The 23649-nt window shown below is 41.1% G+C and overlaps 1 protein-coding gene across 2 annotated transcripts in view; it reads right to left on the bottom strand.

Annotated features, from left to right (window-relative positions):
* The window catches only part of KIF13B (kinesin family member 13B), a 216027-nt gene that overhangs the window by 78327 nt on the left and 114051 nt on the right, over window positions 1–23649 (bottom strand). For both annotated transcript variants that reach the window (XM_070734859.1, XM_070734861.1), the window contains exons 15-21: window positions 22987–23073; window positions 19545–19735; window positions 13856–14066; window positions 12072–12234; window positions 9371–9517; window positions 4533–4682; window positions 1948–2076 (exon numbers count right to left, since the gene is read on the bottom strand). In XM_070734859.1, coding sequence (XP_070590960.1) covers window positions 1948–2076; window positions 4533–4682; window positions 9371–9517; window positions 12072–12234; window positions 13856–14066; window positions 19545–19735; window positions 22987–23073 — 1078 coding nt within the window. The remainder of the gene's footprint in view (window positions 1–1947; window positions 2077–4532; window positions 4683–9370; window positions 9518–12071; window positions 12235–13855; window positions 14067–19544; window positions 19736–22986; window positions 23074–23649) is intronic.

The raw sequence follows: 23649 nt of genomic DNA, 5'->3' as shown, positions 1-23649 counted from the left end.
CCCTTAATATGGTTTCTTGCCTAATACTTTAAGCATGATCCCGCTATATAGAGTGCTGGTGAGACCACATTTGGAATACTGTGTTCAGTTCTGGAGACCTCACCTACAAAAAGATATTGACAAAATTGAACGGGTCCAAAGACGGGCTGCAAGAATGGTGGAAGGTCTTAAGCATAAAACGTATCAGGAAAGACTTAATGAACTCAATCTGTATAGTCTGGAGGACAGAAGGAAAAGGGGGGGACATGATCGAAACATTTAAATATATTAAAGGGTTAAATAAGGTCCAGGAGGGAAGTGTTTTTAATAGGAAAGTGAACACAAGAACAAGGGGACACAATCTGAAGTTAGTTGTGGGAAAGATCAAAAGCAACATGAGAAAATATTATTTTACTGAAAGAGTAGTAGATCCTTGGAACAAACTTCCAGCAGACGTGGTTGATAAATCCACAGTAACTGAATTTAAACATGCCTGGGATAAACATAAATCCATCCTATGATAAAATACAGAAAATAGTATAAGGGCAGACTAGATGGATCATGAGGTCTTTTTCTGCTGTCAGTCTTCTATATTTCTATTACACCAGGGGTGTCAAACCTAAGGCCTGTGGAGCTGTCCTGGATACAGCGAATAACCAGCCCACCAGGCAGGGGTTGCTACTTACCGCCGTTACCTGTGCAATGCACATGTAGCTTCAGGTCGGCGGTGTGCATGCGTGTCTCAGCAATATTTTGCAGGAAGCAAAATCTCGCGAGAGAACGTGAGCCTGTGTGAGATTTTGGTGATTTTTTGCTTTCATGCATGCGCAGAAGAAAAAAAATTGCCAAAATCTCATGAGCGCATTTGTCCCCTCACGAGATTTTGCGCATGCACAGAAGCAAAATTTCACTGGGACGCACCATTCTTGTAGCCCATCTTTGGACCCGTTCAATTTTGTCAATATCTTTTTGTAGGTGAGGTCTCCAGAACTGAACACAGTACTCCAAATGTGGTCTCACCAGCGCTCTATATAGCAGGATCATGCTTAAAGTATTAGGCAACAAACCATATTAAGGCATGCCGGAGATGCAGAGATACGCACGCAGATCCATTTTTGCTACCAGTGTGCAGTGTGGTGTGTATTGGGTAGTAACCTGATACTGCAGCCCATGGTACTTCTGCCAACAAAAATGGAGCTCGGGAGGGCCAACTGCGGCCAAAACCAAAGCTTGGTTTTCACTTGCAGGAGGCCGTTGCAGCTGAAAACGGAGCTCAGGAGCTGTTTTCACTGGTAAAGCGCTCAGGTCACCACAGGAACCCCCCCACATGAGTGACCTTGACCTGGCCACACCCACACAACCCTGATGCAGCCCTCAATGAAACTGAATTTGACACTCCTGCATTACATCAAACCGACTCTCCACAATAACTCCGAGACCGCCTTCTGCCGCACGAATCCCAGCGACCGATTAGGTCCCACAGAGTGGGCCTTCTCCGGGTCCCGTCAACTAAACAATGTCGGTTGGCGGGCCCCAGGGGAAGAGCCTTCTATGTGGCGGCCCCGACTCTCTGGAACCAACTCCCCCCAGAGATTAGAACTGCCCCTACTCTCCCTGCCTTTCGTAAACTCCTTAAAACCCACCTTTGTCGTCAGGCATGGGGGAACTGAATCACCTCCCCCGGGCATGTACAATTTATGCATGGTATGTTTGTGTGTATGTTTGTTTAGTAAATGGGTTTTTTTAAATATTTTAAATTATATTTAGATTTGCCATGAATTGTTGTATCCTGCTGTGAGCCGCCCCGAGTCTGCGGAGAGGGGCGGCATACAAATCTAAATAAATAAATAATAAATAAATAAATAAATAAAAGTAAATTTGTAATCCAAAGAGCACACAGTTCAGGACAGGCAGGATTTTCTCTGCGAAGCTGTTTTATTTTGGAAAAGCAAAATTAGGAGAACTCACCATGCACACTAACTTGTGCTCCTGCAGATCATGCTCAAAGCAGCCCTCCACGCTGTCATCGCCTCCTGCAATTCTCTCCCCGATGTCTCCACTCACACGTACCACTTCAACATGCAAGCGACCTGCTACCTGATAAGGCACAAATCCCAGAAAAAGGAGGGGTAAAGTCCTTGGAAGCAAATAAAACTACATTACTGGAAATAAAATATTCATTAGCAAAACTCTCATCAAACCCCGTTGCCCCAAAAAGCGATACATATTTTTCAGAGGGATTCAAAAGTTTTCCACTGTTCTGCCTCAGGAAATACTGGCCTTCAATTTTCATTTTTCTCTTGGGCTTTTTAAGATCTATAATTTAATGTCTGTAGTCTACTTTAAATTCTGGGGCTGCAAGCTCTTTTTAGCCCTGATAAATTTTGTTGCTATGAATTTATCTGAGCTGTTGCCCTGCACTTGGTTTGAAATGATTTATTGGGATGCCTTTTGCAGTATTATATTTTGAAGTGATTGTTTAGTGCTGGGAGGGGGGAATCACTCTATCATGTATTTATCTTATGCAAAAAATTAAAAGTAAAAATTGGGCATGCCGTTCTGCATGTAACTTCCTATGCCCTGAGCTGGGAGATGTGGCACCAACCAAGTGATGCAAATATTCATGTTGTACATATTCCAAGAAGAGGCAGACAATTATCAGGGCATTAGTCCTCTCTGAGAGTCCAGCGGAGAAGCAAATGGTAATAAACTGGGAAAAGTAATCTCTTCTTTCTTCTATTTCAACTTCAAGGATCATACAGCTCAGTGATAATATCAGAGATGTTGAGAGAAATTGTCCTTCAAGGTAGGTTTTCCTTAAAAGGAGCTTGTTTGTTTTAAAAGCATTTCTAGACTGCCTCACTCCCAGTGAATGCTGGATCGCAAACAACGGAATAATAACAATGCAATTGAAACCTCCTGATATATATATATATATTAAAACCATCATGGGTCCTTCACTCAGTCTGGCCAAAGGCACAATGAAGTAACAGAGTAACAGTGGAACTCATTACCGGACTCCATAGTGTCATCCCCAAACCCCCAACACTTTACCCTTAGATTATCTATGGTTGACCTATCCAGATTCCTAAGAGGTCAGTAAGGGGTGAGTACAAGTGCACTAGAGTGCCTTCCTTCCCCTGTCCTATTGCTCTCCTATATCTCCTATACCAGGGGTAGGGAACGTTGGCTCTTCTGTGACTTGTGGACTTCAACTCCCAGAATTCCTGAGCTAGCATGATTGGCTCAGGAATTCTGGGAGTTGAAGTCCACAAGTCATAGAAGAGCCAACGTTCCCTACCCCTGTCCTATACCTTTCTTCTATTCCTATATCTCTTCTTCTATTCTTTCATTGATATGTTCTATTATTATAACTTCTTTTCTATTATCTCTTCAATATATTTTACTATGAGTATCTTCTCTATAACCTTCATCATGTATTTACTATGTGTATATAGATATATACCGTACCCACTAAAACCCTCATTGTGTATTGGACAAAATAAAAAAATAAAAAATAAAAGGGTAGGAAGGGACGTTGAAGGTCTTCTAGTCCAACCCCTGCTCAGGCAGGAAACCCTTTATCATTGCAGACAAATGATTGTCCAATCTTTTATTAAAAATGTGCAGTGTTGGAGCATTCACAACTTCTAGAAACAAGTTGTTCTACTGATTAATTATCAGGAAATTTCTCCTTAGTTCTAGGTTGATCATCTCTTTGATAAATCACCATCCATTATTTCTTGTCCTGCCCTCAGGTGCTTTGGAGAATAGGTTGATTGGCTTCCTTTGTCTTTGTGGTGATCCCTTAAGATTGTCAAGAGTGGGACCTGCAGATACTTTGGGGACAGTGGGAGGTGGTAGAGCTTCCAAAAATCCGAAGGATTGTTGCCTACTCTGTATCCACTACTAAAAAAAGGGGGAGACTCTCAGCAGGTTCTCTAATGACCATTTTGCAATCATACTCTCTCCACCTAAAAATACATTAAACGAATGAAAAAACCCCACAAGAGTGAACGTTTAACACTACATAAACCTACATAATGAGATTAATAACTGAATTCTATATGTGAAGTAGTTGTGGAGATGAAGGATGATTCCTTCATCTGCATTTCCACTTGCTGTAGGAATGATATGGTGCAGGAACAGGTTTATCAGTTTAATGAGAACTAGACATACAGTCTTCTCCAGTTCTGGTTTTCTGGTATTTTCTTTTCTTTTCTTTCTCTAGTTCTTTCTTTTCTTATCAACATGGGTCCTATAGGAGATCTGTGCTTAGCCCAGAGTCAAAAATCAACACTGCCATGCCTGCCTGTTTATACAGTTTACATAATTGTCAAATCAATTTCTCCCAGGAAAAACTCAGGGGGCAAACTGGGAAGAAAATTAGGAAGAATTAAAAAAGAATTAAATGCAACTGCCTATATTCGAGGCATATATGTCAAAAGATAGAGAATCAATAGTAACTGTGCATAGAGCAATGATTCTGAAATAAGTAACTGAGTAATTATGTGACCAGATAATGATTAATAATTGATTGTGTAGAAAGATACCTCTCCTTTCTGATTGATGATGGGCACAGCATACTGCAGCTTCACGTCATGAAAGAGACATTCAAGGAAGACATTGGCGACTCCAATGAGGCTGTGGTTCTTTTGTTCATCATAAAAAGGATCTGCTCGCCGAAAATAAGACCTCATAACCTTGAGTTGAATAGAAGGGAAAAAAGAGTGAACAACCAACTAGACAATGTCGCTTGGCAGGGTCTAGGGGAAGAGCCTTCTCTGTGGGGGCCCCAGCCCTCTGGAATTAGCTCCCCCCGAAGATTTGCACTGCCCCCACCCTCCTTGCCTCCTGCAAGAGTCTTAAGACTCATTTATGCCACCAGGCTTGGGGAGATTAGATCTTAGCCCCTGGCCAACGAATGATTCTATGTTTGTTGTTTGAATGGATATGATTGATTTTTAATATAACCGGGGATTTTAGATAGTTTATGTAGTTTTAATTAATTGGATTTAGCTTATTGTATCCTACTGTTCCTTTCACATGTTGTAAGCTGCCCCGAGTCCTCGGAGAGGGGCGGCATATAAATCAATCAATCACACAAATAAACAAACAGACAAATAAATAAATGTGTCATGATTAGATCCTCTTATGACAAAAGTTCATTTTGGTAGGGAGAATCATGTTTTGCCTTGTAACAGACATCTTAATAAGTGAGAAAGACCCATTCTCTTTCTTACCAGTTCATTTTCAGTCACCTTAATATGATGTCTGTAACATGATTTAATCCAGCCCTCCACAATGATAGGCCTTTCAGAGTAAAGACCATGCTAGAGGGAAATTCAAGGAGGACAAATTTATTTATTGATCGATTTTATTCAACCTCTGTGCCGCCCATTTCTGAAGGACTCAGGGCAGCTTACAACAATATAATAAAAATACAAATACAATAAAAAAGTAGTCAAATATAAATATCTAAAACTATAAACCCCAGTTAAAAACCCACAACTCAAACAATCCAATCAACACATGTACATGTCATTCAATACAATTCGGCCATGACAGATGTCAAATTGTTGACAAGACTGATTTAATCAACTGTGAGCATTGCACAGGAAGGCATACCGAAGGCAGCTGCCTAGCCCCCATTAAGTCATGTGATTTGTTTTTGCCTTAGCCCAATCACAACCCACATTCTATTAATAATCACAAGCCAGATTCTATTTACAATCCAGAAATAGTTCACTGTAGCTATTTTAGGAAACCAGGTTATGAACCCATTCAGAGAGGATTGCAGGTGTGTATAAAACTAGAATAGAATATTTTATTTGACCAAGTGTGATGAGACGCACAAGGAACTTGTCTCTGGTGCAGAAGCTCTCAGTATACATGCAAAACAACAGAATAATAATAATCATCATAGTACCACCAGTAAATGGGGGTAGTAAGGAGGTAGGGATAACAACAACAACAACAACAACAGAGTTGGAAGGGACCTTGGAGGTCTTCTAGTCCAACCCCATGCTTAGGCAGGAAACCCTAATACTACAGCCATACAACATACTGTGAGAAGAGAAATATATCCATTGGAAAGTTGTAGGTAATAAGGCCTAGGAGTGAGCTTGTAGGCCTCACTGAATCAAAGTTTTAAACAAACATAAAATGTACTAGACATATTTCTAATGTGCTGACTTGTATGCTGCATTTTCTGCAAAGTATGTACAGTGGTACCTCTACCACTCTACGACCAGGTGATCAGGTTCTTAAGTAGGAAAGTTTGTAAGAAGAAGCAATTTTTCCCATAGGAATCAATGTAAAAGCAAATAATGTGTGTGATCAGGGAAACCACAGGGAGGGCCCTGTTTCCTCCCAGGAGATTCCTAGAGAGGGCCCATGGAGGCTTCTCCCTGCCCTTTCTGGTAACAGTTTTGGAGGCTCGGGTTTGTAAGTGGAAAATGGTTCTTGAGAAGAGGCAAAAAAATCTTGAATACCTGGTTCCTATCTAAAAAAGTTCGTAAGTAGAGGCGTTCTTAGGTAGAGGTACCACTGTACTTGTAGGCTGTCCCCTGATACCGCCAGATGACATCACTAGAAGATGTCTGGAAAGAAGATGTCTAGAAGAGTGAGAAAAATCCACAGGGATGACTCATACCCTGGTCAGCACTTCTTTATTCTCCTGCCATCGGGACGGAGATATAGAAGCATAGGCAGCCATACAAGCAGGCTGAAGAACCTTTTTTGTTTTTTTATTAGAATTTTCCCATGACAATGGGTCAATATCCATAGACAATAGGTAGTACTGTGAGAATTGGATGTTTAGCAGAGTGATGGCATGAGGAAAATACCTCAAAATACCTCATCAAAAAACAACTGTGTCCTAGTTGTTTTGGCATGCAATATCCTGTAGCAGCGTCCTGAGGGGAGGAGTTGACACACTTTAATTCCAGGGTGTGAGGGGTGTGTAATTATTTTCTCAGCCCACCTTCTGACCTGTGCAAAACACAGGTGCCTTCCTTTCTTGTATTCAACAATCAGGCAGAAGGGGAGAAAAATTCTACCTGAGAGTTTGAAAAGTTGCCAGACCAGAAAATATATATATTCAGCCCACCCCCTTTCAATTTGCTCAGTAGACCATGGAGAGAAGACAGAAAATAGAGGAAGAAAAAAAAGGGGGTTGGGTTATTTCCTTTAAGGCTTGCTTTATTGTGTTACTGTGTTATTATAACTGAAATATATTTAAAGACAAGAGTTCGTGGGACAAGAGTTCACCACAGAATTAAAGAATTAAAAGAAAAAAAGTTCAAACTTCTGATGGCCCTACTTAAAAGCCACATATAATGTTATTTTGGTTCAGTCTATGTAATTATTTTTGGAACTTCAAAGATACAGCAATTATTTATGGAAAAGCACACACTCTCATAAAACAAAATCATAGTGCGATTTAGGATAGTTCTCTTTGTAGAATAGAGATAAAAAAACTGCCTCATATGGCTTTGGGGCAAGATAAGTCAAAGATAAATATTTCCTTTGCAAACTGAACATGTCACATGAAAGATAAGTATAAATGCTGCGGTGAAACTGATCCTTCTCCCTTCATGTTCATTATCTCTGTTGATATGGTTTGACAATGTTTACATGCATGTATGCGGTAGCTGAGTGGGTAAGGGGATGGCCACTTTTAAAGGATGACATGATGGTCAAGCCTATAGGACCTTTGACATTTTTTCACCTTCAAAGAACCTAATGCCAATATGAAGTTCATTCTCAGGGTATAACTGGGTAACTTTGTGGCCAATAACACAGGAGAAGCAAACAATAATCTAGGCTTTCCTAGTTTACAAGTCTGCTTCCTCCCAGCAATACAAAAGCGAAATGATGGTTTTATCACTTCTCTTAATATAGTCATCCTGCCTAACTTTGGGACAAAAAAAATCTCTTTTAAGGACTTTCAGCCCAATATTTTTTTAAAAAAATAGCAGGAAAAGAATTTTCTCTAAGGATCATATATATGGATACCCGTTCCTCTACCTCCTCTACCTTCCTCTACCTCCTGATAAGACGGAGTGGCTTTGGGTTTTGCCTCCCAAGGACAATTCCATCTGTCTGTCCATCACCCTGGGGGGGAATTATTGCCCCCCTCGGAGAGGGTCCGCAACTTGGGCGTCCTCCTCGATCCACAGCTGACATTGGAACATCATCTTTCGGCTGTGGCGGGGAGGATGTTCGCACAGGTTCGCCTGGTGCACCAGTTGCGGCCCTTTTTGGACAGGGAGTCATTGCTCACAGTCGCTCATGCCCTCATCACCTTGAGGTTCGACTACTGTAACACTCTTACATGGAGCTACCTCTGAAAAGTATTCGGAAACTTCAGATCGTGCAGAATGCGGCTGCGAGAGTTATTGTGGGCTTACCTAGGTTTGCCCACGTTTCTCCAACACTCTGTGGCTTGCATTGGCTGCCGATCAGTTTCCGGTCACAATTCAAAGTGTTGGTAATGATCTATGAAGCCCTACATGGCATCGGACCAGAATACCTCCGAGACCGTCTTCTGCTGCACGAATCCCAGCGGCCGATAAGGTCCCACAGAGTTGGTCTTCTCCGGGTCCCGTCGACTAAACAATGTCGTCTGGCAGGCCCCAACGGAAGAGCCTTCTCTCTGGCGGCCCCGGCCCTCTGGAATCAACTCCCCCCAGAGATTAGAACTGCCCCCACCCTCCTTGTCTTTCGTAAATTGCTTAAGACCCACATATACTGCCAGGCATGGGGAAATTGAAACATTTCCCCCAGGCTTATATAGTTTTATGTACGGTACGCTTGTGTTGTATGGTTTTATACAATGGGTTTTTAGATATCTCTTTTAAATATTAGATTTGTTTACTGTATATTGTTTATTATTGTTGTGAGCTGCCCCAAGTCTTCGGAGAGGGGCGGCATACAAATCTAATTTTTTTAAATTATTATTATTATTATTATTATTATTATTATTATTATTATTATTATTCTCCTCCTCCTCCTCAATGGGTAGTTTCCATGAATGCTAAGTTTAATTTAATGTTATCCAGGGCTGTTGGGATCCAGTGCTTAGGGAATAGTTCTAGAAACTGGGAGACTATGAATTCTACTTCCACCTTAGGGGGAAAGATAGCTGGACGACTTGGGGACAAATACTCTCTCCAGTCCTCCAATGGCAAACCACTCCTGAAACCTTGCGAAGAAACCTTGTCCAGGCAGTCTCCAAGAGCCAAAACTAATTCCAACTTCCAAGGCTGTCAAGCCAGGTTATTTGAGGAAAATAAGATAGCAATACAACACATCTAGAGTAAACCAAGCTGATAAATCACGTTTCACCAATTAAGGAAAATTTTGTTCCTACATCTCCTCCACATACCAGGTTGTCTTCCTCGCAGTCTTTCCATTCTTGATAGAGGTCTCGCATATCTACCAGTCGGTTTTCCAGTTTCTCTAGGGACCAGATTTGTTTGCCTTTCCCTTTTCGTCTCACCTGAATAGCTGGCTCACTAAGCACTGCACCCCGCTACAAAACACACAGAAGGAAGAAGAAATACAAGAGGGGAGGGGAAGAGCGAGGGGGAGAGGAAGAGAGGAAGAGAGAAAAGGAGGGAGGGAGGGAGGGAGGGAGGGAGGAAGGAAGGAAGGAAGGAAGGAAGGAAGGAAGGAAAAAGAAAGAAAAACCAATCAATGCAAATAATGAAAAATCTTTTTCTTACCTGCATAGCTTGAGAACTTGAGTAGTGAAATAGTCAAATATAGCCTTTTGTTTTGAAAATGTTTTTGTTGGAACTCATCAAAGAATGATTGCCTCTTCATACAAACATAGAAGTCTGACGGCAGAAAAAGACCTCCTGGTCCATCTAGTCTGCCCTTATATTTTCTGTATTTTATCTTAGGATGGATATATGTTTATCCCAGGCATGTTTAAATTCAGTTACTGTGGATTTATCTACGTCTGCTGGAAGTTTGTTCCAAGGATCTACTACTCTTTCAGTAAAATAATATTTTCTCATGTTGCTTTTGATCTTTCCCCCAACTAACTTCAGATTGTGTCCCCTTGTTCTTGTGTTCACTTTCCTTTTAAAAACATTTCCCTCCTGGACCTTATTTAACCCTTTAATATATTTAAATATTTCGATCATGTCCCCCCTTTTCCTTCTGTCCTCCAGACAATACACATGGAGTTCATTAAGTCTTTCCTGATACGTTTTATGCTTAAGACCTTCCACCATTCTTGTAGCCCGTCTTTGGACCCGTTCAATTTTGTCAATATCTTTTTGTAGGTGAGGTCTCCAGAACTGAACACAGTATTCCAAATGTGGTCTCACCAGCATTCTATATAGCGGGATCATAATCTCCCTCTTCCTGCTTGTTATACCTCTAGCTATGCAGCCAAGCATCCTACTTGCTTTCCCTACCGCCTGACTGCACTGTTCACCCATTTTGAGACTGTCAGAAATCACTACCCCTAAATCTTTTTCTTCTGTAGTATTTGCTAACACAGAACTGCCAATACAATACTCAGATTGAGGATTCCTTTTTCCCAAGTGCATTATTTTACATTTGGAAACATTAAACTGCAATTTCCATTGCTTTGACCATTTATCTAGTAAAGCTAAATCATTTACCATATTACAGAAGCCTCCAGGAATATCAACCCTATTGCACACTTTAGAGTCATCGGCAAATAGGCAAACCTTCCCTACCAAACCTTCCCCTATGTCACTCACAAACATATTAACTGACAAGTCTGCCAAATTTTATATTAAATGTTTGTTGATTAGCCACAACCCTAGGATGTTATTAAAGTGTTTTGTCAATGGCCCCAAGGTAGAGATTATAGTGCAATGTAAGTTATATTAATTTTTTGGCACTTGGCAGACTTTATGTAATATGACACATTTTTCCTTATAACCAAGATTCAGTATCTTGTTTGGATTTATTTCTATTCTATTGGCCACAATAAATATTCATTTCAAAATCAAGACAAATTTACTTGAGGGTATATTTGAATTCTCTCCCCTCACACCCTATATTGCTTTTAAAAAAGAATCTCAGAAACACTTGTTGAGATGGGAGGTTTTAAAAATAAAATAAAATAAAATATGAACAAATAAACAGAATATGACAAAAAGACCACCATCTTATTTGGAATACTGTATTTTTGAGTTATATAATCTTTCTCTGGAGGAAGAAATTTAATCCACTTTGTCCGCAGTTACTGAACTTACACTTCAAAAGGCATTTTTCAACGTTTTAAGAAAATTGTGATGACAGATTGAACATAAACATTTAAATTGAACTGATGCTTTGATCAGCATTTCATCATTATAAGATTTATTTGGGGTTATTTTTTGATAACAAATAGGCAATTGATCACATGCACTGTGAAATTAAACATTTCCTCCATTTGAGATAATACCCTGCAATTTCTTTCACCATTTTCTCCTCTCTAGTTGAATTTCAGTATAGTCTGTTTTGAAGATGCAGAACTTGATATATTTCCCACATTCTTTTCTTGAAATCTGAGCTGCCCCTCCCTTTTTTAAAACAGTGGAGAGTCTGAAGCCTTTTTACTTATATCAGTAAAAAGGAATGCCATGCAGGTTACATAGTCACATAGCAATTCACAGAACTTGCCTAACCAGGTCAGTTAAAATCATAGCTGTTGGTTTGCAAAAATAGGTAGTTTAGTGGTTTCTTGGTTAATGTATCATTCAGTATAATAGGTGAAGCCAGAAAAGTATTTTAACTAGTTCCATTAACCTAGCCTGTGGATAGTAAAACTGCACATGATCAATAAATATAGAGGTAGTGCAGATATATGCATGCATATTAAATCATTTAACTGCTCAGGTTGCTAGTTTAAACTGGCTATGAACTGCCCTCCCTTTGCCCTGGTCTAGCAACCACCAACTCCTGTTTTATACATATTGCATTAGATCAACAGAAACAAACTTTCTACATCCTGCTTACTGTAAATATCACCTTTGGAACAGGAGGAAATGTTTGTCTGGACTGCCATATCCTGGCAGATAACATACTGTATGTCTCTGAATAGACTTTAAGTGCCTTACCTTTTTGTTTGCATTAAGACTTGAGGCTGGGATTTGGAGGGTGACCTTGTATTCAGTCCTTTTGTCCATCTCTTCTGCAATGAAGCTGGCTTCTCTAACATACAAGTTGGCCTTCATGATCTGCTCCCTTAATTTTCTCAGGCTATGGGTGAGCATCTCTTCTCTATTGCAAAGCAATGGAAAAAGGGAAAGGAGGTTGGTATCGAAAAGAAAATATTCATTTGGAAGCACACTGCAATAATGTCACTGTTAAGGATGTTTTGCTCTGGTGCAAGCCAGTTCATTATTTTCGCACCAGTGAAAAGAAGGACATGGGGAGATATGGTAGCAGTGTTCCAATATCTTAGGGGCTGCACAAGGAAGAAGGGGTCAAGCTATTCTCCAAAGCACCTGAAGGCAGGGTAAGAACCAATGGATGGAAACTAACCAAGGAGAGCAGCAACCTAGAACTAAGGAGAAATTTTCTGACTGTTAGAACAATTAATCAGGAGAAGGATTTACTTCCAGAAGTTATAGGTGGTCCAACACTGAAGGTTTTTAAGAAAGGATTGGACTGCACTGGTTGCTGATTGGTTTCCGGACACAATTCAAAGTGTTGGTGATGACCTATAAAGCCTTACATGGCATCGGACCAGATTCCTTACGCGACCGCCTTCTGTCGCATGAATCCCAGCGACCAGTCAGGTACCACAGAGTCGGCCTTCTCCGGGTCCCATCGGCCAGGCAATGCCATCTAGTGGGGCCTAGGGGAAGAGCCTTCTCTGTGGTGGCCCCTCCCCTCTGGAATCAGCTCCTTCCAGAGATTCGCACTGCCCCCACCCTCCTCGCCTTCGGCAAGAGTCTTAAGACTCATGCATGTCGCTAGGCATGGGGCAATTAGATCAACCAATTCATTCACAACCACACATCACATTTAGTAAACTAAATGTGATGTGTGGTTGTGAATGAATTGGTTGATTGATTTTAATATACAGTGATACCTTGTCTTACAAACGCCTCGTCATACAAACTTTTTGAGATACAAACCTGGGATTTAAGATTTTTTTGCCTCTTCTTACAAACTATTTTCACCTTACAAACCCACCGCCGCCACTGGGATGCCCCGCCTCCGGACTTCCGTTGCCACCGAAGTACCCGTTTTTGCTTGCTGGGATTCCCCTGAGGCTCCCCTCCATGGGAAACCCCACCTCCGGACTTCCATGTTTTTGTGATGCTGCAGGGGAATCCCAGCAGGGGAATCCCAGCAGCGCAAAAACAGGCACTTCGCTGGCAATGGAAGTCTGGAGGTGGGGTTTCCCAGCGAGGGGAGCCTCAGTGAAATCACAGCATCACAAAAACACAGAAGTTCGGAGGTGGGGTTTCCTATGGAGGGGAGCCTCATGGGAATCCCAGCAGCGCAAAAGGGGTGAATTTTGGGCTTGCACGCATTAATTGCTTTTCCATTGATTCCTATGGGAAACATTGTTTCGTCTTACAAACTTTTCACCTTAAGAGCCTCGTCCCAAAACCAATTAAGTTTGTAAGACAAGGTATCACTGTATTGGGATTTTAGTTTGTAATTTTAATTAATTAGATTTGTTTGCATTGAATTAATTAGAATTTGCATTGTTTATATTGTATCTTGTGAGCCGCTCCGAGTCTGCGGAGAAGGGCGGCATACAAATCTAATGAATTATTATTATTTATTATTGTTATCTATTGTCTTAATCCAAACATATGCCAAGATGAGTATTCTCCATAGAAGAGAACAGGGAAAAATACCAAAGTTCATTCCCTTCACCTACCTCTCCTCCGCCCACTGGCGTAAACGCTGCTGTGCATTGGGAGAATGGAAGGAAAACCTGTCCATGGTGCGGAGATGCTGCTTCTCTGGAGACAAGCGTCTCCGGAGCTGTTCTAGTTCATGCTCATACATCAGTCGCTGCCGCTCCAGTGCTGACCGTTTCTCTTCTTCATGCTGTTGCTCTAGACTTTGTAAAATGGACTGCATTGGATCTAAGCAGAGAGGAAGAAAGATGTCATAAGGTAAAAGCCTAGAACAGAGGTATCCAAGCTTGGCAACGTTAAGACCTATGGAGTTCAATTCGCAGAATTTCTCAGCCAGTCAAGTCCACAAGTCCTAAAGCGGCCAAGCTTGGACACCACTGACCTTAAACAAATAATTTTACGATAAATTTAAAATGTGGAGCCACAATTTGTGTTACTTACAGAGGCAGCGTGGGTTTTAAAGGAGGACAGTAGAATATAATAGAATTAGAATTAGAATTAGAAGAATTAGAATTATAATAGAATAGAATAGAGAACTGGAGGCTAAAACATGTGAAGAAAGGTTGCAGGAACTGGGCACCACTAGTTTATTGAAAAGAAGGACTAGGGGAGACATGATAGCTGTGTTCCAATATCTCAGGGGTTGCCACAAAGAAGAGTGAGTCAACCTATTCTCCAAAGCACCTGAGGGTAGAACAAGAAGCAATGGGTGGAAACTAAACAAGGAGAGAAGTAACTTAGAACTAAGGAGAAAATTCCTGACAGTTAGAACAATTGATCAGTGGAACGGCTTGCCTCCAGAAGTTGTGAATGCTCCAACACTGGAAGTTATTAAGAAGATGTTGGATAACCATTTGCCTGATAACCATTTGAGTAGGGTCTCCTGCCCAAGCAGAGGTTTGGACTAGAAGACCTCCAAGGTCCCTTCCAACTCTGTTTTATTATTAATATAGAACAGAACACTTTATTGTCACTTTAAATGTACATTAATCGGCATATATTAAAATGAAATTACATTGCATACAGCTCTCAAAGGGTCTCCATCTCTAATAAACATGAAAAGTAAATAAATGAATGAATATAGAATTATGCATATGCTCACATATATTACATGATACAGAGAAACAACGCAATCTAGTTTGTTTATATTCCTCTGAGTATACTATGCCTATGTCATCCATCTGGTAAACTTGCAAGAAACATATATATATATACCAGATGAATGACATAGGCATAGTATACTCAGAGGAATATAAATGGATCTTTGCCTCAGTTTCCCAGAGATTACCTGAATAAATGATTACCTAAATTAGTTTATTTCAGTTTCATTGCACTGGAGCTAATGTCACAAAAATCCAAATGATTTTTCTTAACCTGGTTCAGCTAACAAACCCAAAGACTGCATTTGTTTCCCCCCACCCCAAAATCATTTCATTTTACAAAATTAAACTCCTATTCCTTTACATGTAATCTTAGTCATAATTCTGCACTTGGTTTTGCCTATTTTATTCTACAGCCTTACTTTTAAGTTTACCACTATTTCTATCTTATTTGATCGAGAAAGTTCTACTGTATTTTTATCTCTATAGTTTGTGTCAAACTTCCCATTTCCACGTTTGCAGCATTATGGTTTCCTAAATTAACTACTTCTTAGCTCTTTAAGTGTTTTCCTTATCTCCAGGTCTTCAGCTCCTATACCATTACCCATACATTTTTATGTGAAAACCCTTTTCACTGCTCTGTAGCAGGGATGGAAAGTTTAAGACACATGGACTTCAACTCCCAGAATTCCCCAGGCCAACCTGAAGTCTACAGGTCCTAAACTTGCCAAAGTTGGACACCCTGCTCTATACTTTGCTCTCCCCTCCCCCACCTCAGCACTCACAGTCCTTTGTTCCTGGAGCTGGTTTGTGGAGCTCTGCACCTGAGACCCTGCAGGCAACAGGCCTGCTTTGCTTTGCAGATTCCGGTTGGTCTCTTTTCCCCTGCATTTCTTAGTCTTGCAGTTCCAAGAATTGCAGTTTTCTTCCACTCCCTGGAAAACTGCTGCCTTTGGGTCGAAGGTTTCTCTTTCCTGCTTCTTTGCTCTCTCTTTTGGCTTGGCTTTATTTATTTATTTTTTTGACTCACACACGCTTTGGGTTTGGTTTTATGGGATAAACTTTCCAGTGAAGGAGCGGGTGGGGCTGCTGCTTTAACCCTCTTTCCCAGGCAGCACCAAAACTCTGGATCTCATGAGGGAAAAAGAAGTGCCTGCTTCACTCTGGGTGGTAAATTTACTCTTCCACACTCGGTCAAATCACAATTGAGGCTACTGCAATGCATAAAGCTGTATAAAGCTGACCTTTAAGAGTTCCCAGGAGTTTCCTTTGGCACAAAATGAAGCTGCCAGCTGTTAACTCCTGGCATAATGCGAAGGCCATGTTATGTCCATTTAAATGGTTTGCACTCAGTTCTAGTTATTTTTTAAAGCGACATTCAAGTTGTTCCTCTTCATCTTTAAAGCTCTAAGCAGTTTACTTTGGCTACTCAAAGGCTTTGCTTTTTCAGAGTGAATCTTTTCCGGGAGAAAGATTAGTAGGAGAGGCCTTTTAAAAAATGGCTCCAATTTCAGAGATCAGCTTTTTAGATTTATGGAATGGGATACCATAGTCTCAGGAGTAGCTTGTACAGCTTAGGAAAATAATCAATATTTTTTTTCAAATAACCTTTTGAGCTGATTATTATTATTTTGGCTGCCTTGCCTTGTCAATGGACAGCATCTCTTAATTCAGTGACAGTAAACTTTTTTCTCCTCAGGTGCCAAAAGAGCTGTCGCGCATGTGCGAGTATCCACACCCGTAATTCAATGCCTGGGGAGGGCGATAACAGCTTCTCCCACCCCCTGGAGTCCCTCTGGAGGCTGGAAATGGTCTGTTTCCCAACTTCTGGTGGGCTCAGTAGGTTCGTGTTTTGCCCTCCCCAGGTTCCAAAGGCTTCCCTGGAGCTGGGGGAAGGTAAAAAATGCCCTCCCAGAGCTTCTGTGAGAGCCAAAAATTAGCTGGCCAGCACACACATTCACGTTGGAGCTGAGTTAGGGCAGATATGGCTTTGCGTGCCACTTGTGGCGCCCATGCCATAGGTTCTGTTGTGGTTAGCTCTGGCCCAGCTCCTGCCCCAAGGACTGTGGATGTGGGGGAGACATCCACATTCTGCAGGCCTGTTTTGCCCCCGATGGAATCTGATGATGAAGGCTCCTCTGACCAAGAAGACATGAGTGACAGGGAGGAGGAGAGTGTGGCAGACAGCTCAGAAGGAGATCAATTATCTAGCTCTCCTTGGATTCAGGATAAGAGTTAATGATACAGTCACGCATGCAGAGAGCGATGCATAGGCAACAACAACTGAGAGATTATTATCAAAGAAAATGAGGCCACCTGTGGTTGGGTGGGGCTGTGGTAATTAGTGAGGCTGCTATAAATAGCAGCCTGTGGGTTTGGCCATTGTGGAGGATTATCTGATCATTGTGTTTCATGACTGCTTTACTGACTTGGACCTTTTGTGTGCTGATTTCCCCCCGCTTTGAAACTAAAACCAGAGCAAAGTGTGTTTCACTTAGTGAAAGAAGAAGGACTGTGAATTGCCTCACAGCTGCAAGCTAAGTATCAGAGAACTGATAAGGGACTTGTACAAATTACCAGTTTGTTTGGAGACCAGTGCTCTTTGCTATACCAAAAGAGGGATTAGTTTAAGTGAATTTTCATTATAAAGAACATTGTTTTGAATTTTCAAACATGTGTGTGTCTGAAATTTGTACCTGTGAATTTTTGGGAGGAGTCTACGAGAGAGCCCGACAGAACAGGTTCACCATCACTGCCTTAATTGAACTTATCTAAGCAGGTTGGAATATGATTACTACTTGGATGGGAAACTACTGAAAAGCCCAGGATTGTAGAAGAATTGAGGAGTCAACACAAGCTTGAAAGGAGGCCACAGCAAACCATTTCTATCTTTTTTCCAAAGAAGCAATATGTATTACTCATGTATCACTCTTAATTTTCTGGACAAATGGAAAAAGAATTCAGGTAGCCTCAGTGAATCAGTATCTAAATATGGATTTATTAAATGACAAAAATATAAGATGATAGGCCAAATTACTAAAAGAAATCCCATCTTTGTTTAATACCATACTTGTCCCTTACCAACAGCAGTTACATGCAGCTTAGTTTATCAGAGATGGGGACAATTGAGGCCAATGTAGAAAAAGATAGAAAAGATGCAATGTAATAATGTATATTCCTCTCTTGTATGACAGAGTTCATAAACTCAATTCAATATTTGATTCTTGTCTAACACCTTGGTCTTGATGGTGCATTATTTTTTGTGGCATGAACACACCATCCCCACCGAAATCTTGCAAAATATTTTGACCCATGGATTCGAGGCTTATATGGAGACTGAGTTGTAGCATCTAGGCCAAGGCTATGAAACTCGCAGCCCATGGGTCAGATGCATCATACGCTGGCCACACCAGTGGTGGGTTGCTCATGGTTCAGCCCACTTCTTAGAGCCAGAAGCACGGGTGGTGGGAGGCTCTGTCCACCCACCCGGATGCTCCTCTGCATGTGCAGAAGCGTCATGCATGAGCACAGGAGAACCAGTAGCAACAGGTTTTAGAACCACTACTAAGTTACGCCCATGCCCGGTTCAGTGAAGGGGAGGAAAGTCGCAATACATCAAATGACACTGCTATGATGACACGAGTTTGACACTCCTGCTCTAGGCTATGGAATTGGCTGTACTAGGAGGATCAATGGGAATCAGTATAAAATACTATTAAGATTGCATGTTATCATTCTTTCTTCAGACAATCTTTTGGGATATTTTCAAACTACAGCATTTGTAAGATTCTATCTATGGTATTACATTTTTAAGTTCTTCAATTATCTTATGATGCTAATCTTCCTTGATAATATAATCAAAGTTTATATTATTATTATTATTATTATTGTTATTATTATTATTATTGCTATTATTATTATTTTTATTATTGTTGTTGTTATTATTATTACTATTACTATTATTATTATTATTATTATTATTATACATTTGTAGGATTTTAAGTCTTATAAAACAAACCAAAGCTAAACATATACATCCATGATATAATCCCTAGAAACTGTATCCTGCAATCACAAATCACACAAATTGTTTCTTATGTCATACGCACAATGATGTCATAAAGCATGTGGCATAACTGTGGCTTCTACCGAAAGCTTTGGCCACCACTGTTTATCTTCCATGATAACTTGCTATCACAAAAGTTCATTGCATATAGCAATAGCGCTTAGACTTATATACCGCTTCACAAAGTTTTACAGCTTGCTTTAAGCGGCTTACAGAGTCAGCATATTGCCCCCAACAATCCGGGTCCTCATTTTACCCACCTTCAGAAGAATGGAAGGCTGAATCAACCTTAAGCTAGTCAGGTTCGAACTCTCGGCAGTGGGTAGAGTTAGTCTGCAATACTGCATTCTAACCACCGCGCCACTATGGCTCTTATATCAAACAGATAAATCAAAGCAGAAAAACTTGCCCCAGTAAATTATGGAGAGTAGCACTGTATTAAAATTGTGGTCCAAAAGACAGTCATAACATAACTCTGGATTGCAACCATGTGCAAAATGGCATACCATAATGTGAAAACAATGCATCCACATTCCTTACCATTTCCTCCAAGAGCTTTCATGGTTACTTCCATCTGGGCATATTCATAGTTGAAGCTGATCTCACTGGATACCTCACTGGAGCTGTCTCCATCTAAATCCAGCTGTTCAGAACTGTTGCTTCCTTTCATTGAATTATCTTTGTCTTCATCCTCTGTTTCTACTTTCTTTTTCTTTTTGGGCAAATTCAGCCTTAAATGTGAAAAAAAAAAAGCTAACGAACACCACCCTTTGAAAACTGGTTTAATTTGATTTTGAAAAACAAATGCAAAGATGCCTTGTCAGTTCCCACAAGGAAAGTCAATTTAAAATCCAGCAGGAAGGGGCGAGTACAAGTGTCCCCTGTCCTATTGCTCTCCTATATCTCCTATACCTTTCTTCTATTCCTATATCTTTTCTTCTATTCCTATATCTTTTCTTCTATTCCTATATCTTTTCTTCTATTCTTTCATTGATATGTTCTATTACTACACCTTCTTTTCTATTATTTCTTAGATATACAGTGGTACCTCATCTTATGAACGCCTCTTCTAACGAACTTTTCAAGATACGAACCCGGTGTTTAAGATTTTTTTGCCTCCCAACTATTTTTACCTTACGAACCCAAGCAGCTGCTGCTGGGATGAAGGGGTTTCTTCTCCCCCCCCTTTTTTGAAGAAAGAAAAGGGAGGGGCTGCTTGGAGTAGGAAAATTTTGCTGAGAACAAGGTGCTTGCAAAGGAATTGAAAGGGTGTCTTTTTAAGAAAGAAAAGGGAGGAGGGAGGGGCTGCTTGGAGTAGGAAAATGTTGCCGAGAACAAGGTGCTTGCAAAGGAATTGAAAGGGTGTCTTTTTAAGAAAGAAAAGGGAGGAGGGAGGGGCTGCTTGGAGTAGGAAAACTTTTGCCAAGAACAAGGTGCTTGCAAAGGAATTGAAAGGGTGTCTTTTTAAGAAAGAAAAGGGAGGAGGGAGGGGCTGCTTGGAGTAGGAAAATGTTGCCGAGAACAAGGTGCTTGCAAAGGAATTGAAAGGGTGTCTTTTTAAGAAAGAAAAGGGAGGAGGGAGGGGCTGCTTGGAGTAGGAAAACTTTTGCCGAGAACAAGGTGCTTGCAAAGGAATTGAAAAGGTGTCTTTTTAAGAAAGAAAAGGGAGGAGGGAGGGGCTGCTTGGAGTAGGAAAATTTTGCCTAGAACAAGGTGCTTGCAAAGGAATTGAAAGGGTGTCTTTTTAAGAAAGAAAAGGGAGGAGGGAGGGGCTGCTTGGAGTAGGAAAATTTTGCCGAGAACAAGGTGCTTGCAAAGGAACTGAAAGGGTGTCTTTTTAAGAAAGAAAAGAGAGGGGCGCCCCCCCCCTTGGCTTTCTTCCTTCCCACTCACCCTTTAGCCTAGCCTTGCTTCTTCCACCCACCCCCTTTAGCTGCTCCTCCCTGCCCTCTGTTCGCCTCCCTTCTAAAGTTTGGGATTTTCCTGAAGGATTTGCAGGCATTATTTGCTTTTACATTGATTCCTATGGGAAACATTGTTTCATCTTACGAACTTTTCACCTTATGGAACCAATTAAGTTCGTATGATGAGGTACCACTGTATTTTACTATGAGTATCTCCTCTATAACCTTCATCATGTATTTTACTATGTGTATATAGATATATACCCACTAAAACCCTCATTGTGTATTGGACAAAATAAATAAATAAATAAGTTGGAAGTCCCAAATCAGCAGTGATCGCTGCCAGGTGGAGTAGAGATGGAGGGAGTTGAGGGGACGCAGAGGAGGCTCAGGGCAACGGTGAAATGTACTTATCGCTCCTACTGGTTCAGAAATGCATGCCAAAAAGAAAATGGCGTTGTCCAGATGGGTGGGCGGAGCCTCGCGCTGCCGGCACTAGGGATTCTCCGAACCACCACGCCCACTGCTACTGGTACACCGAAAACGGTAGCATTCCCCCCCTGGCTCAGGGTAGGTGAGGGACAGTGCATAGGATCTGCAAGATGTGGGTTTGGGGAGTGTGCGAGGGGGAGAATACAAGAGGTGCATGTGAAGCCTGGGTTGGGGAGGGTGTATAGAGGTTTGCAAGAGGCACCACAGGGGGTCAGGGAAATGATGAGAGGTGCTTTGTGGGTGAGGAAGATTGTGCAGCTCAGTGGAGTATGAAGGTTTATGAAGGAGTATGCAAGAATGCAAGGGAGACAAAGTGAGGGTCAGGAGCAGGGGTCCCCAAACTTTTTACACAGGGGGCCAGTTCACTGTCCCTCAGACTGTTGGAGGGCTGGACTATAAAAACAAAACTATGAACAAATCCCTATGCACACTGCACTTACCTTATTTTAAAGTAAAAAACAAAATGGGAACGTACTATTTAGAGGGAGGGAAGAAGTCTGAAATTCATATATGTTTATGTTTTGTTTTTAATTTTCTTTTGTTAACATCTGATTGTAGGTTTTCTTGGCTTATAGAAAAATGTATAAAGAAAGAAGGAAGCACTTTGGCATAATGGTTAATAAGTTAGAATTATAATTGGTATACTTTTTGAAGGAACATTAAGGAGGGAATTTAATTAAAAGAAAATGAATGTAACTGGATGACAAAATTAGAAAAAAATATTTTTGCAACTTAATTAAAAGAAAATGAATGTAACTGGATGACAAAATTAGAAAAAAAACTTTTGCAACTTTTTTGATGATTGATATTAGTTACTAACAAAATGCCACATTTTATTCATAGAAAATTTGATGGAACACTGTTTTGTGTCACTCACTCGTGGGCTGGATAAATGGCCTCAGCGGGCCACATGCGGCCCGCGGGCCATAGTTTGGGGACCGCTGGTCAGGAGGGTACGTAGGGGCATGTGAGTGGAATCAATGAAGGGCTACCAAAATTTTTACTACCACACTGCGGGCGTGGCTTATGCAGGATACTCTGCATTTTCTTTCAACATCTTTCAGTGCAAATTGGGTGCTCTGGGGTGGAGCTCCATTTTCGCTACCCCAATGTGTTTCCTCCCCATCCGGGCAGCAGCCCACCTCTGAGTGGAAGTTAATGAAATATCTCTGAAACAATGACCCAAAGAGTCCAGGTTGTATAGCAAAGAGCCTGGGTTGTATTGCAACATTACAACAATTTTTAAAATTGTTCAGCCACAAGAGTTAACGTTTTGCAGTAAAATTATGACCATAACATCAAAGAAACAAAGACCCAAAGAAAATAGGTTTACAATTCCTGAAATTCCCAGCTAGCATATCAACTGATTGGAAGGATTTGGGGACTGGTACTTCTAAAATATCTGACAGTTGCCCAGTTGAAGAAGGCTAAACTATCTTGACTTTAGCAGAGAACAGGACCAGCTAATGCAGCCTGCAGAGTCAAGCCGGATTTTCGGATATGAAATGGTGCCAAAGGCAATCCAACTCCCTATCTCTCAAAGCCGTACCAATTACAGAAGAAAATGAAAGGAATCAGCAGCTTACCGGAAAAAGTGATTGTTCCCCCACAAAATTCTGTCACCGTGGTGTAGCTGTGTGGGACCTACAACAGCTGTACCATTCACAAATGTCCTGTGTTGGAGGGGGGGAGGAAAGTAAATATAGTCATTCCCACATCCAGGATTTGACCTGCCTTTAATGCCACATGGCAATGATTAAGAAAAACACAATGTGAAGAACTTGTGTTGATCCCCCTCCTTTAAGCCACAGCAGCAAAGCAGAGACGTTGCATAGCAAAAATAAATTATAGACAATCCAACACAGGCAAATATTTTTACAAGGAAGCTCCTACAACTGGAGAAGGAAAGTCTTAGAATCTTCTTCTTGGGTGGTTGTTTTTTCCAGTTCCCTTGTAACAACTGTCCCACCTGCTATTTAAACATCATCCCAAACAAACCTCTCTTGCACGCACCAGGTACTTGCCACCAGGGAACAGAGCATGAAAATTTAGGAGAGGGAGCAACAACTGGTTTGAGCAATTTCCTTCGTTACTTTGCTTTCCATAATCGAAAACTGCAGCTCAGTCCTAGAGACATGTTGCTTGTTTCAAGGCTTCTGGTCAATGCAGCAGGGGGCAGGGATGTTCATGGAGTTCTCCCTCGCCCTTTACTGAATACATAAGACATTCTGAGCCAAGAAAGCCCACAG

Source organism: Erythrolamprus reginae, chromosome 1 (genome assembly GCF_031021105.1).
Source record: "Erythrolamprus reginae isolate rEryReg1 chromosome 1, rEryReg1.hap1, whole genome shotgun sequence".
In the NCBI taxonomy this organism is placed as follows: domain Eukaryota; kingdom Metazoa; phylum Chordata; class Lepidosauria; order Squamata; family Dipsadidae; genus Erythrolamprus; species Erythrolamprus reginae.
This window is presented reverse-complemented; position numbering and strand designations above follow the sequence as displayed.